The 16,228-nt window shown below is 41.9% G+C and overlaps 1 protein-coding gene across 1 annotated transcript in view; it reads right to left on the minus strand.

Moving 5' to 3' along the window:
* Window positions 1–11,794, minus strand: part of srrm4 (serine/arginine repetitive matrix 4) — a 57,681-nt gene extending 45,887 nt beyond the window's left edge. Inside the window, exon 1 of the mRNA XM_040154629.1 lies at window positions 11,592–11,794. Coding sequence (XP_040010563.1) covers window positions 11,592–11,794 — 203 coding nt within the window. The remainder of the gene's footprint in view (window positions 1–11,591) is intronic.
* Window positions 11,795–16,228: the final 4,434 nt, after the last annotated feature.

A 16,228-nucleotide genomic window follows, 5' to 3' on the forward strand; every position in this document is an offset into this window, starting at 1 on the left:
TATCTGCTTTCTGTCTTCTTTGTCAGACAAATATAACAGTCAAGCCTTGGACTGCTGTTATATTGATTTCCATCCTCCCTCTTTATTGAAAATAATAGATATTTTCTCCTTTTCATTTCTCATTTTCCTTTCCCCTCTCTCTTCTCTATGTCACCTTGTTTATTTAACAAAGTACAGAAGGCATACATAAAGCTGCTTGCTGGTCACACCGTGTCAATCCACACTAAGCGTCTCTCACACAACCTTGAACACATATCTGTGTTAGACAAATTGTAAGGAACTGAAGCAAGTTTGTGTTCTTTTGCTTTTTTTAGCTTATTCAGTTGAGTCAGCTTTAACCTTGTTGTGTACTGGTTCTTCAGGGTCAGAAAAGTATGCAATATCTTCTTTTAAAGTCTTTGAGCAAGGTTAAACTATGCAGCGGCCACAAGAAACAAAAGTTTACTGAAGTATTTGAGGCAACGTCTGTCTGTATGTGTTGCTCACAACCCCAAATAAAGTGGAGCGGTCAGAGCGTGATAGGAAAGCAGCTCATAAAGATAGGAAATGCTTAATGGTGTTCGAAAGATTAAAGCTAGTGTTTCTTGACAGTTTCTCTAAAAACAAACAAACAAACAAACAAACAAACAAACAAAAAACACAGAGCCTCAGAGTCTGTATCAACCAAAGCACTGAGAAAATATTTCACTTTTTACGGGAGAAATCAGTCTTTACATTTCAGAAATGTTTTCCACCTTTTTGTCTCCAACTGTCAAATTTATTCTTGTAGAGGTGTTGCATTCGGCAAACTGACAAAATGACAGGCACACACGCACACACACACACACACACACACACACACACACACACACACATCTTGTGAACAAGCAACACAATTTACTATGTTAATGGACTTAAATGCCATGTGTCTTTTTAAATGTCAGTGCACTCGATTTTAACATAAAGTAAGTGCAACCAGGTGTGGAATAGACCCATACTGCTCCAGTTCAGTCAAGATTTGTGAACAAGAACGGCTCAAATACCAATGAACAAGACAATAACTTTCAAAGAGGGCTAATGTTTTTGTTTGTTTTTCTGTTGTGACTATGGTATTACGTTAAATCAGGCGTAAAAATTCAGGCTCAAACTAAATCATTTCCTCCCTTCCCTGCCACTGGAGCAGAAAATTTCCCTTTACAGCATGACAGAATACATTCTCGTCTCATGTTTTACTGATGCTGATTGAACATCTACATGTTTGCTTTGTACACAGCTTCAACAAAATATCTTTTGTTGTCTTAGTGTCATTGTCACTGCTCAGAGTTGGACAGTAGGCTTACTGAACAACCTTAGTACAAAGAAGACCTACTGATACTTTGAGTATTTATCTTTCATGTGTTCTACAGCATCTCCAAGGGAATTACTCAACTTTTCACTCCACTTTACCTTTACATTTGGTGTCAAAAACTCATGACATATGAAATATGCTGCATAATTGAATGTTTAAATTAATGACAGAAGTGGGGTTTGTTTTCATTTTCAGTGTCTTAGACAAATGAGGTCAGTATGTCGTCATTAGAACAAATCAGAATACGATACGCTGTCACCAAAACAATCTTTTATACAGTATTTAAAATCAAAGTCTATTTCTGTGCCTGATCTCGAGCGCTTATTTTAATCACTTTACTTTTATGCCTAATTAGTTTTACATGACATTAAACCGGTGAGGAACTGCTCTTCACAATGAATATTGATATGCTTTTAACACGTTAGTATTAGGACTTTTGATGATTAATGTAAAGATTGTGGATATAATGAGGAGATCTTTCTCGTGATGATTTTTGTCTAGTGTACAAATTACATTATATAAAATACGCCAAGACACGATTAATAAATGTTATACAGTAGGGAACCATTAAAGGGAGCTATAATTCAGGGTTTTTAAAAAAAATTGTATTCTATTTTACATTTTATTTTTTTAATGCAGAGCAAAGATCTATTAATAAGTCGGTAATAAAAACAGTACAGGTATAATAAATATTAAATTCGAAAAAAAAGAAAAAAAAAACATGACATGGACATCCCTAACTGAAAATTGGACACTTGCAACACTTGCACCTCAGTAAAGAAATGAAAGCCTACTTGGGATGTAGAGGACTCAAAGATATGCCTTTAAAGATCATCCCATTCCTGACTAATATTGGAATCGTACAGGGATATGAATCACATATGGTTACATACCATACGCTCCAAATAAACATCATATCCTAAATATAAACCAGGATAACATGAATGGCAGGAATAGTACTGTCAGAAAAGTTCAATTTAGTTCAATTAGGATAAAATATCACAAGTTCGTTGGGTATAAAGCAATAGAAGTAGTAGCAGTAGCAGTAGCAGCAGTGAATGTCTGGCCTAGGGCTACAAAATAGCCAGAAATGGGCCTGGCCCCTGTCAGACTGTCATCACACTTGACCTGCAGATTCGCAACCAAGTCTTTTGTCCCCGAGAAAACGAGAAAAAATAATTACTGAACTACATAAAATGTTGCGCATGGAAAATGTGATATTCGGGACATGAGAGTTCAAAGTGGCCAGCAGCTTCAGGAAGAAGGCAGTGTGTGGCATTTTCCTCACAGAGGTGGATCACAGGCTGGAGACTGTGATCCCTGAGGGGGAAATTTCACAGGAGCTCTCTGAGCCGGGGTTTGAGGGAAAGGGTTAACTCTCAGCTCTTTGCTTTCATCTTCAAAAATGCTGCTGCTGCTGTTCAGCTCTGGAGGAATTATCACGCTGAACCACCCCCCATGGCGCAATGTGTGTCAGTCTCCCTATGTACTGAATGTGCATGCCCATACAGTATTTGTCCAAGTGTTTGCCCTCATGTGAGTATAGCAAGTAGTATAGTATATAGTATATCTGCAAACGCAAGCAGTTTGTGGCCATGTATTCTGCTGTATTTGTTCCTATGAGAGATGAGGTCCTCACTTCCTCAAGGTTGGTTACTATTATGGTTATTATATTAGAATATATTATGATGGGGGTTAAGGGTCAGGTTAAGGCGATATACTTGCTGCCAAAACCAAGATAGATAAATATTGGTGGGTTTAAACATATCAAGAGGCATGTTAGAAAAAAAAAAAAAGAAGTGCTTCAATGTCTCTAAATCTTAGAAAATCATAAATATGAAGTGTTCCTCTGTGATACAGTGTCTCCATTTACTGGTTTTGTTTCTGCGCTAACATTTTCTACTCAACTCTTCAAAATGTCTCGCAGAACAAATTTATGTTGTCCTTGTCTGTGTGATGGCTTCAAACCGCTTTTAATCTGTCACATTTACCCAAGCTATCGTTGTCACTCCTTCTCTGCAACTGTTGTTTGTCTCTCAGCTGATGTCATTTCTATTTCTGTTTTTTCCAGGTAACAGCCACTTCTCTATATTGCCTTCATGCTGCCTGCCCGGCAATAAGAGTAAAAACAATGAACAGTATGAAACTGCAATGATTGCAGATAGATTTGAATGAGTTGATTCTATTTAGGCATGTTCCTCTTCATTGCTAGCATTTTGATGCCCTAAGGGGTTTTTGATGCACTCAGCCACTGAATACAGTAATAATAATGTGTATATATGTGTGTATGTGAGTGTACAAACAAGGATTCAGTGCAGTTCTACCCTCTGATTCATAACCCCCAACGAACACACAACCTTAAATCTTTTCAGGAGTGTGTGCATAAGACAGAGAGATTGGCTGGATTTCGATTATCAAAGAGCTTTTGAGCTCTCCATTCACAGGGACTCGCTGCTTTTCGGGCCCACCCAGCATTGCCCGTCATGCGTGGGCTATATTAAACATCAATCACAAGTTAGCACTCAAGAGCAGCATATCATCTCCGAGAATCAGTAGGTGAGTCATTAAAGCTAAAGTTGTTTCTCACAGTGTCAGCCTCGGCCTTCTGTGACGCAAAGACAAGAGGGAAATTTGGAAATGTCAAAGTGAGTTTTAAAACGAGAAATATCACCTTTTGAAGGAATGGTTGAGTCATTGGCATTTATCAACAACACCTTAACCCTTCCCGTCTCTGGTATATTACGGTCGTTTCGTGCTACGGGCCAGTGAATGTCTCTCTTATTTTGCCTTTAATGTGCTGCCTTTCCGTCTGTCGGTTTTCTGGGCCTGTTTTACACGGTGAACAAAACTTCTCACTGAATCTTCTACCAGATCATACACATTTTTTGCAAAATGAAAAATGTTGATTTTTATCTCTCCAGGATATGCTGCAGCAGTACTTTGGTGGGATTAAACTCCCACGCAACCCTACCCTGCAGGTGACGAGAAATATGGACAATCGGTGTTGCTAACTGGAACCGTAGAAGCAGGCCGGCCGGCTGACCTCTGCAGGTTGCCTTCACGTAGACCACATCAAAGCACCACTTCATTTCCACTACAAACAGCTCAAAGAATTTATGATAGCCTGTGTTGTGATTTAAAGTGATGGAGCGAAAATATTCCTTTTTCTTTCACTCATTAAACCTGTGTGAGAAACACACTGCAGCGCTAATAAAGTGAGACTCTGCAAGTTCTAAAACAATAATTAACACGATTTTCGTCTCGCAAATGAAAAGTTTGACTCTTAGGGGAAACCCACCCTCACCCTGCTCAGTTCAAAACACTGTCTTTTGCTGCTAAAGCTTTAGTCTAACAAATATTAGGTAAATATCGCTGAATTAATGGACATGGACTGAATCAGTTCACTGACTTTATGACTCTTTTCTACTTTTGCCACTGCTGCAGTACAGATTTGGATTTAGTGTCATCTGGTAATTGTCACTTGTAGATGCAGTGGTTGCTAATTAGCAAAAATTTAACAGTTTCACTTTTAATAGGTCTCATAAAAGTCCCCCATTCCACAACTACTCTGCAACAATCCCCCTCTTGTACAGCAGCATTAATTGTAGGATAACATTATCCCACAAAAGGTCTAAATGCAGGAGATCCAGAGAGACCCATATCACTGCTGCTTTCGAAAAACGTTCTGGTATTTAATGACTGAAAATTGGAAATAATTAGATTTTTTTTAATCATTCCCCTCAGAGTTGGCGCCACAGTGCAGTAATATAGCAAATTGGGGAAATTTGGGATGTTCTACACATCTTAGTATCATATTTCCTCCAAAAAAAAACAAAAAACGGTTGTCAATTAAAAGCCAGGTCTGCCACAATGGACGGAGGCGTGGTTGACACGAAAAAATACAGATCAGGCGAAAAACAAGGGTGGATAAAATCCTGGCACCTGTCATATAATGTGCATGCCGGTACGGGACTGGTCATACTACACACAAGTTAAACTGATTGTGTTTTTAGATTTATATGCCATTGATGATAAGTTCACTTTTAAGAATACACTTTTAGAAGGCAAATCCTGGTACTGTTAGTCAGCTCTTTAAAATTTCACTGAACCTGCGATACTCTAATCTATTGTTATACACTTTGTTTTCAGAGCACATTTCCAAGAAATGTACCTGGAATGTTTTACAGGGTTCAGACTGACACGACGCCTTGAGCGTTTGATTCAGTCGTTCTGATCCACTTTGCTTTGTCATCCTTTAATCCCGTCTGGCTGTTGTTGCAGATGGTATGCCTGCAAATGTTTCACAATAAAAGAAAACCAACGGTTTCTGTCCACCGAAACCTTAGAGGGCTTTTAATTTGAAATCGTCACAGAGCGCGTCGAGTTTGTGTTAACAGCCTAATGCGGTGACCTTAACAGGGCAAACGGGGGCGGATCAAAACAAGGCATCCCGACTGAAATGTGACCAGTTATACTTATCAAACATAAGGAATTAGAGATAAAGGCCTGGTACCTTCTGCAGCTGAGGTATTTAAGACCCTGGTCACTATTTGAGAAAATACAGTGCTTAAGAAACCCGTCAAAACCCCACTGGACCAACTCAAAAATGCTTGATCTTCAAGCTACAACCAGCTGACGTTTTTGCCATAGGTCGTCACCCTAACAACAAACTAGCAGTCTTAGCTTCAGTATTACACCATCCTTCCTCTAACAACACAAAGCCCTCTGCCAAGAATCTATGTGTGCTTTTGTCTTGTTTTTTTGGCATTTAAGGAATATTGTCAAAATCTGTCCATCTCAGAACTTCAGACACTGAATCCATCCTACATACTGTTATTTTTTTATCACAGTTACGATAACTGTTATGGTCTCCTAGCAGACATAAATGCAGCAGCTAGACAACTAACAAGAACCAAGAAAAGAGAACACATAACTTCCCCAAAACGTCTTTCCATTAGCGACCTGTTTTTACCGTGTCTTACTTAAATATCATCACCATTTCTTATTATCTCGGTTTCTTTAAACGCCTCCTAACGCACAGCTACATGCTGCAACAGTGCATCAGGTGTTAATCATGAGGCACCGGTTTGATTCAAACGGATTTGCCGTTCAGAAAATCAAGATCAAAGATAAATCCACCAATTAACATCTCTGCAACAGCTCCAGTTCCTGTGGCATACAAAAATGCATCTTGCTGTAAAGCACACTGGAACGCTGCATCAATTCTTAAGCCACAGTCACTGCTTTGATTCAAGTGGATTGGCTACGCGGGAATCGATACGAAATGTGAACCCTTAAGGTGATAAGTCCGATTCCTGCCTGGGGAGTCGGCACCTTCTCCCACTCGGCATGCCTCCGCCGCTGCAGCCTGCGCGCTCTCAACGACATGACACGGACGCAGAGAGGGCGAGTTAACGCACACTGGAGAGACACTGAGGGAAGGAAGGAGAGAGATACGGATGTTGGGCGAGGGAGGGAAGTCGGGTAAAGATGCTCGGCGATGAAGAGAGCAGAGGCACAGACAGAGAGATGTTTAGCAGCAGACGAACCCCTCGGCCATCACTAAATGATGTTTGTCATTCTTGCAGAGAGAGAAGGAGAGAGGGATGCTTTGTCCCAGGGGGAGCTCCGACTGCTACTGCTTGATGTTATTCAGACTCTCTCTCCTGTTTTCATTTATTCCCGCTCTCGCATTTGTATGCCTGTATTTAAATGTACGTTAGGAGGCTGTGTCTTCTCTTATGCTTTGGCGGCACAGAGGGTGGATGCAAAAAACAACAACATCTGCTTAAAGGATAATTCCTTCTTATTCATTGGAAGCGCTTGGCTACATCACTAAAAAATTCCTGTTGATGGAAGTTTTTCTGCACATTGGTTTGTTACAGAAATGCACCTTGGGATTCATAATTACCTTCTGATCCTGTGTTTTACACACACACACACACACACACACGCCTGTACCTTTGACTTTTTCTTAATCAAAGAAAGATATATTTTAACACACAGTCGTTGACCTTTTGTTGTGATGATTCAGTCAAGAGGGTTTGACGTCCATCCAGGCCGTAGAACGGCTCCAACTATGAGCCACGTAACTGTATATGGAACGAAAATGAATGTGACTTTTACATCAGGAAACTGGGAGCAACCTGAACAGCTCCACCAGCTTTGAAACCCGACAGTGTTACTGACATTTCAGCTGCACCCACTTGTAGTTTTACCTCGAAATGACACGGCTTAGATTATCTAGCATGTTTACAGTCTGTCTGAACTAACGTGTTTTTTGCCCTGTCAGACTCTGTTGTAGCGATGTTGCTCTATTCCCAGATCTTGGTGAGTACATTTTCCCCATAACCGAATTTCCAAAGCAATAAGAAGGAAATGAGGATACAATAAACTGTAATAATCCTTAACTATTATACAAGTCCATATAACAGCCCTGCAATAAGATCAACTTTTGGTGAAAGACAGTTTCTAAGATGTGTTGATTTGACTTTAGCCTTTTACATTATTGATTAATCTGTTAATTATTTTTTGTACAAACATTTGGTCTGTGAAACGTCAAAACATAAATTAAAAAAATCACAACTTTGCATAGCCCAAGGTGGCGTCTTCAAATGTCTGGTTTTGTCCAACTCAGCCAGTCCGAACCTCAAAGATATTCAGTTTACAGTGGCATATGGCTAAGAAAAGCTGGAAATCCACTCATAAGAAAAGCTGGAGCCTGAGAATATGGAGCATGTTTTCACTATTTATGCTGGAAAAATACTATTAATCAATAATCAAAAAAGCTGCTAATTTATTTTTCTGTCGACCCAGTAATCAGTTAATCGTTTCAGCTATATTAGACTTTATAGTCAGTTCTGAGGCTGCAGTTGGATTGTGTTACATTCTGTACTAAAGAGTTCCTGTTATTTGTCCACACTGCTGTATATTCCCACTGGTGCTGTCAGCGCACAAGCCCCTCCAAACCCTTTTCTTCTCTTCCTCCTTAAACCAGCATCTGCTGAGGTAAGAGGCCTGAATCCCCCTACCACACACACACACACACACACACACACACACACACACACACACACACACACACACACACACACACACACACACACACACACACACATTTATCCCGTAGGGGATGGCACTTGCTTTGCACTCTCTGGAGCCTGCCATCTGCCACAGAGTTGGACAAGACCCCACTAACACGGCAGCAACACACAAACACACATTCACACACACACACACACACACACACACACACACACACACACACACACACACACACACACACACACACACACACACACACGCATTCACACAGACACACAAGTTTACACCCTCATTTCAAACCCCTTGCAATTGCTGGAAAACATCTCCAGTACAGATGCACAAGAATGCACACAAATACACACACACACACACACACACACACACACACACACACACACACACAAATACACGCACACACACACACACACACACACACACACACACACACACACACACACACACACACACACTCGACACAACCCAAAGTTAGCCAGGCTGCATTTTTAATGAGGAGCCCCCCCACCCCGTGAACAAAACAGCTTGCAGGGTTATAATGGTTTCAAGCAAAGCCCCACCCCGCTGCACAGAGCCAGTGAACTCCTCCCCTCCTCTGTGTGACTGGCCTGAAGAGGAGGAGACAGAGAGGAAAGAGAGGGGAGGACAGAGGGAGAACAACAAACTAATTACTCCTCTGTGGCTCTCGGGCCCCTCCAGCATTTTCATTTCAGGAGTGGAAGAGCGAGAGAAGGAGGCAAACGGAAAGGAAAAGGAGAGGACGGTGCAAACAGAAAAAAGACCCATGCTGAGTGAACATGAAAACCTCTCCCTCTGTCTCCTCTCTTCTTTCCCTCTCTGCTTGTTGGACACGATGCCCCCTCGCTTTCGCTGCAATTGTTCATCACCCCTCAGTTATCCACAGCGAATAATGATGTTTCCTCTTGGAGATAAAGAGGCAAAGGAGCAAGCCTAAGGCCATGCATTCTGATAGTCTAAGCATTCCCCACTCACACTCTGCTCCGGCAAAATCAACAGTGCAGCAAGGAGGGAGAGAGAGGACGCCTGAGCCTTCTCCTGCATCCCTGTTCTCTGGGTGTTGTGTTTGTTTGTCGCGTTTCACTCATTATTTACAATCTGTACCGCCCAAAAGTCTCTCTGCATTTCTCCCTCCTGCAAATGTACAAAGTCGGCAAGAGAGAGGAACAGTGGACGACGGGGAAGCTGCTGCCGTCTTTCACAAACAGACCCGGGCGAATTAGCAGCATTATGTCGGCTCTCTGGGGACGTTCGTTCTCGCCTGCCCCTGCCACGCTGCCATCATCATCGTCACTGTCACCCGGACGATGCCCGTGGAGGGGCAGAGCCACTTGAGGAGAGCTTTCTTCCCAGAGAAGCTAAAGCCGAAGAGACAACCGGGCCCCGCTCCAGAGGCTATTTCAAAAGGGCTGCTCTGTTCATGGCAGCCAGCCACATTACATCTCATTTTTTTTCGTGGGTCCATTTGTTTTGTTTCTAATTTTTTTTTTTTTTTTGCCAGGTTTCTCCAAACAGATTAAAATGGTTGATTGCCAGGAAAATTGGGGCTGCAGTTATTTGGTTTGATCGCTGAGCTGGCGCACAATGAAATAAAGGCATATTTGATCCAATTCCTGCAATAAAAAGTGTTTTTTTAATCATATCCTACAAGCTGATAAAAACCTTTATAACCAGGCCATTTGCAGCATTATGGTCCTGCTGTAATAGAAGCCATTAAATACACATTATCTGGTTCAGTGTGTCTTTCTGCTGCCTGTGCCGATGTAGGATGAAATGGACCATTCTAATCCTCATTAACATAGCTAATTTCACACGAGAAAGTTGATAGTGGGTGTCAAAACCATTCAAAGGTCACCCAAGCAGGCTACATCATCTGATGTAAAAGTACGCATGCACAAATGTGCATGTGTGTAAGTTGGGTCATGTAAATCTTCAACCTGTTTGAACATTAATCATCTGCTGTTACATACACTGCAAGCCTTGCTCAAAGACGAAGCAGTGTCATCGTTGCTGACGTGTAGCGTCTGACGAATACGGCACGGCAGACAGAGCAGCGCCTGATAAAAAGGGAAAAGTTGTCAAACGGCCAGCAAAGGGCGGTTGATCTCGCAGACAGGAGCAAAGATGCGATAAAAAAAGAAGGGGAAAGTTCATCTTTCCCCTCCCCTTCGTGGCTGTAAGCGCTACAGCTAACCTTTGGTCGGGCGGATGGAAGTGGGGGAACAAACACGTGACGTGTTGCTCCTTCAGCGGAGACACTGGCAGAAAGCCATGTCACAGGGAGATAAGGGGACAAGTCTGACATTAGAGGCATGAAGACGCTGCCACGTGACCTTTGCAAGGGGACAATTAACTGAGCGTCACACTCTTCAAGCCAGCTGTGTTTGGCTGTATGTCACATATGTCTGGCTACACACATACGCTGAGAGGTGATACGAATGTGTACAAATGTCTGGGTCACAAATGGGCTGAAATTGGACATAGAAAAATTTTATGTACGAATGACAGTTTTATGAATGTAACCTATACGTAGACATGTGGGTGACAATCAACTGCTCTTTCAACAGCATTTGACCTTTTATATTTCAAATAGACAGGTCCTAGCTGAACACCCAAATACAGTCACTGAAATGCTGTTGAAACAATGGTTTCCTATACACCAAATGAAAATAAATTATCATATTTTTCATTCAAATTTATCCCAGTTTTCAACAACTACATGTCTCTTGACCTGCTAATTACAAAACGCGTGCTCGTTGGGACTAGACTGACATTTTGGGAGATTTTGTCAACTTGCTGTTGTTGTGATGAGACAATTGGCAGAAAATCCAAGACCAAATATGGATTTGTAAAAGAAAACTGTTATGTTAGATGCAAGGACCTTTGGGAATTGAAGGTCCTGTATGCTAATGGTCGAGAATGAGGACCCACAGTGATATCTAGGTGACGGAAAGGATCGTTTTGGTGGCTCTAGCTTCAGTAAATCCAGAAAAACAGCTAACATTCTCAGCAATCGCTCCACAACCGCTCACTGATGTTTTATGTCAATTGAGTTTCTTGCTCAACAACAAAAGCTTGACCATCCTTGGCAACGCTCGCCAATGCAGCCGGACAGAAACATTTATTTCAGAAAAAAAATACAAGGTGTGTTTGTTCTTGGATTGTAATCAGAAAGTAGAGAACTCACTCAGTCACCCTCCTGCGGGCAGTGATGCTGGCCACAATGACACTCTCTGGTCTTGGGGTGGCCACAGCCTTGAAAGTGCCCTTCCAAAACTTCTCAAAGAGCAGCTTTTCTCCCAGCTGCTGGAGGTTGGCTGTGCCGTCCTGCGATCCCAGCGACGGAGAGGGGCCACAGGGGCCGAGCTGGAGTGAACACGGGGGCTGCATCTGTGGTCCTTGATCTCCAAACCAGGTCGGCTTCAGTCCCTCATCCGAGTCTCTGCCTACTCATGGAGAGCACACAGTCCCACTGGTTGTTGCTCAGGAGCTGTCCAAGTACTGAATCAAACCGTTCAGTTGTGCACCGTCTTCTCCTCTCACAGCAGCAGGTCAATGTGTCAGCGCGTCTGTCTGCTCTTCGCTCTTGAGCGGGAGCGTGGGGAGAGGGACAAAAGCTGACCCTCTCCAACTGGAGGCTGGGTATTGTTCTCCCAGATGAGGGAAGGAGGGGTGGGGGAGATTGTGTTTCTCTCTCCCTCCGCCTCTCCTCTTCTATAACATCTGCTGCTTTTTGGGATGGGGTCTGGGTCGGGGTAGGGAGTCGGAGCGCTCTTTTTTTTCCCCCCACGCGCGCTCCCGTCGGCAGCTTCACACTGAATTAGGCGTCACTCACAGGAAACAAAAGCATGTTTCAGCCCCCGAGCGGTGGGAGATGCCAGAGTGCAGTGCTTTGGTTGTGGAGATGACTGGACGCCCACGCGCGGTGGCCGAGGACTGAGCAGGTAGTGAGGCAAGTGTGGCGGCGTGTCTGAGGATGAATGTGCGTGTGTGAGAGTGCGAGAGTGAGAATCGAGTGAGGAGCTCAGCGGAGAGCGGCTTGTTTTGTGTCTCTCAGCCTCTGACGTCAAAGTTGGGGGCTGGACCCTTGGGAGAGGGACACCTTCTGCCACCCTCTCTCTCTCTTTTTATCTGTGTCTCTGTGTTACACTTGTCTCACTCGACTATACCACTGACAAGTTTCGCTTCTCATCCCGACGCGTTTCTCTTTCTTTGTTCCTTTGTGTCCTCCTTTTATTTCTTTTTTCCTTCCTCCCTTCATTGCTGCCTTAATCTTTCTTCCTTCCTTTCTTCCATCAGTATCTTCTGTAACTCCTTCCAATCGTCATTTCTTTGTTTTATGTCAGCGCTAGAGCTGGAATGGTTAGCCAATTAATCGATTACTTTATCAACAGAAAATTAAATGGCAGCTATCTCGATAATCCTTTATTCATTTGAGACTTTGTTTTTCTTTTTTGCAAAGACTCCAAACATTCTCTGATTCCAGCCTCTCCAATGTGAAGATTTGCTGCTTTTCTCGGTTTCATCTCATTTTAAACTGAATATCAATAGGTTTGGACTGGTGGTCAGACAAAACAACACATTTGTAGACGGGCTCTGGAAAACTGTGATGTGATCTTCCCACTGTTTTCTGAAGGCCAAACAATTAATCGACAGAATAATGAGCAAATTAAACGATAATGAAAATAATAATGTTAAGTTACAATGTTTATTTTGGTGTTTTCAATAAATGCTCGTCTTGCTTTCTTGCCTTTAAGACTTGCATTTACTTTAAAATATATTTTTTTAGACAAGGTAAGGTAAGGTTTTATTTTACAGGCCTGTCAATTCCTAATAATTTCATGAAAGTTCAATGAAAGAACCATGTAGTTTGGTAGTAATTACAGGAAAAACAGAAAAAGTTCTGAAACTGTTATTTAAGTTTGTTCAGTTCGTCGTGCTGAGTTTATTATTGACTTCCAAATGAATTTCCATTGAAGAAATTGCTCCATTTAAACCCCAGTGAATATTTATAAGTGTTTAATTTATGACTGGAAACCTCATTTGTGCTGAATTGTATTTTGGTTTGTCGACACGTTTCACATTTTGCATGTTTAGCTCACCGGCTATCCTCTGACCAAAAGTCGCAAGTGCCCGCGTAGCATTTAGAAATAACTGGTGTAACCAACTGGTCACCCACTATGTTACCTGTAAAGCCAATTAAGTGGTAGTGACAGAAGCCAAACCCGTCTGCTACCTTTGGCTTTTTCCAATCTTCCCAGTGAACCTTTCTGTAATGTGTAATGTTGTTGTTCATTATTGCTTTGTGATGTATTGGCTTTTTTCCCCCCTGTTATACTGAGCCTTCTCTATCTACCACTTGACTAATGTTGATGATAAGCAAGTCCAATTTTCAATAAGGACCAATAAATGTTTTCGTCATCACATCATCTTTTTACACCCGTAGCCGCGCTGGGGGCAAGGTTATAGAATACTGAATGTTAAATGTATATAAGTGTTAATAAAATAATTGGGCTGTCTTACAAATCTTGTACAATCCAATGCAACAACACCACAAAACATCATCTTGAAAAATTGACTAAAGAGTTGGATCATCGACATTTTCATCCAGTAGCTGAACATTTTCAGCTTCATGAATGGGGTTTATTTATCGAGGAGGCATCGTATAGGGTGCAAGGTGCTTTTCTTATTTTCTGTAACCCCGGAATATGCGGTTATTGATATGTCTACTCGACGTGTAGTCTGCAATATGTTGTAAAACTGAGTAGGCCTTTCTCTCTTTCTTGTCCTCTCCCCTCACTCTCACACACACACACACACACACACACACAAACACACACTCCATCAGCGTCTTGGACAAAAAGGCTGAGTATATCAGCATAACAAAAGGCTTGGCCCAGTGAGGACCAGCCGGAGCATGTGGCTGACACAAACCTCCCCCGGGGGTTTCAGCTCTTTCCTGTCGTCAGATACCTCCTCCTCTTCTCTCCACTCGACATGACACATTTTGTAACACAGAGCAACTGCCCAACGGTCCCCTCCCCAACCCCATCTCCTTTTTCGCTCTGCTTCTTTTCTCGCTGTCTCTAATACTGCATATCATCCGCTGCTTGCCACCGCTGTAACGAGTGGGACTCCAGCTTGGAAATCTCAGGACGGATTATTTGATGTAGGTAAAACTACTACAGGGCTTTGCCACCCTGTTTAGGCTACAACAGAGAAGTCTGTGTAATACCTTAAAGGATACATACTGTACTATTTATAGACTTGTGGCATTGCTTATAAGCTGTCACATGAGGCAGCAAACTTAGATGAGACTGTATATTGACAGCCATCATGTAGAACAACCTCACTTTTCTTACTGTAACATTTGTTTCTGCATAGGCAGAGGCGTATTGATAAAATATTTCCAAGGAAATTCTATGACTGCTCTCCGAAATACTAATCTGTGATATTTTCATGTACATTCTTTAGGTGTCTGTTTTGTGTCTGTGTCACCAACTGTAACAAACCCTTTTCTGTTCATGACAGCTTTTACCCAACGTTCGCTGTTCGAAAGCTTTTACGATTATGTCTGTTGTACGCACCGGTTGAAAGATAGCTGCTGACAAGATGATGAAAACCTTGGTTTTTTCACACTTTAACCCATTAGCTCTGAATCATATTATAAATCACAGTCTTTGCATTATTGCCAAATATTTTCCAAAGCATACCATATATTTTTAGATTGAATTCCAATTTTCTAGGCAGCATCAGGCTTGGCAATCATACTATGAAAATCTATCTTCAAAGTCTCCATCACAATGAACAAAAACAATCTTTCTTATTTTATGGTCATGCAGTTGTTGACTGCCAGAAAGCATGGCATTGATCACAAAAAATAGGGCTGTAAGTAGGTAACAATTATTTTTTTTCATTATTGATTTATCTGACACTTTTTCTTTGGTCTTTTAAATATCAATAAATAATAAAATGCCTATCCTAACTTCCAAGAACGACAATTGCTGTATAGTTCAAGCAACAGCAGCACAAAAATCGTAAAAATGTAATATGCTAATTAGCATATTCGTGATGTCACTGCATCGTATTTGCATTCGGCCTGGTGTTTCAGCCCTTTATCTGTTTGCTTCTCTCCTACTCTCTGTGCTCACATATACAGTAATCTGATACAGCCAAATTCTCAATAAAGCTGTTGCTGCTAATTTACATTTACATGTTTTTCGGTTTCTGTTGTCAGAAAACAGAACAAGTATGAAATAGTCACTGAAACGCAGCCCATTACGACTACATGTTAACCAGCAGTCGATTCCAAGCCATTTCCAAGCTGCTGCTCTGCACTGTTTAAAATCCTGATTTTATAACCGCGACGAGAATTAGGAAGAAATCACCATACACATAAGTTAAAGACAACGGCCGTGATGTGATTTCAGCTATATTTACTTGTAAAATGGTCACTAAGAGAGAAAGTTAGACGCTCATTCACATCTATGTCAGCTGCAGTGTGGTCAGTTGAATGTGAAGCATTTAAAGGTGTCCCTGCGGAGGGAAAGTCCGAGTTCACGCTCACAGGACAATACTGGGGACTCTCTTGTACAGAAAGTAGCTCAGGTTTGTCCAAAATGTTTTTAGAATTGTTGCTAGATGCTTTTTTGAAAAAAAGTTGCTGAAAGGGTGTGAAAAGTCTGTAAATCTAGCGACAAAGGCGCTAAATTGGCAACACTGCTTGTAAACGCCCCCTGATGACGCAGTAGAAACTGTTCAGCCAATCGGGAAACTCCAAACACAAACCATGAGCGCAACAACAAAAAGATATGGTAAAATGCT

Source organism: Xiphias gladius, chromosome 19, assembly GCF_016859285.1.
Source record: "Xiphias gladius isolate SHS-SW01 ecotype Sanya breed wild chromosome 19, ASM1685928v1, whole genome shotgun sequence".
Lineage (NCBI taxonomy): Eukaryota > Metazoa > Chordata > Actinopteri > Istiophoriformes > Xiphiidae > Xiphias > Xiphias gladius.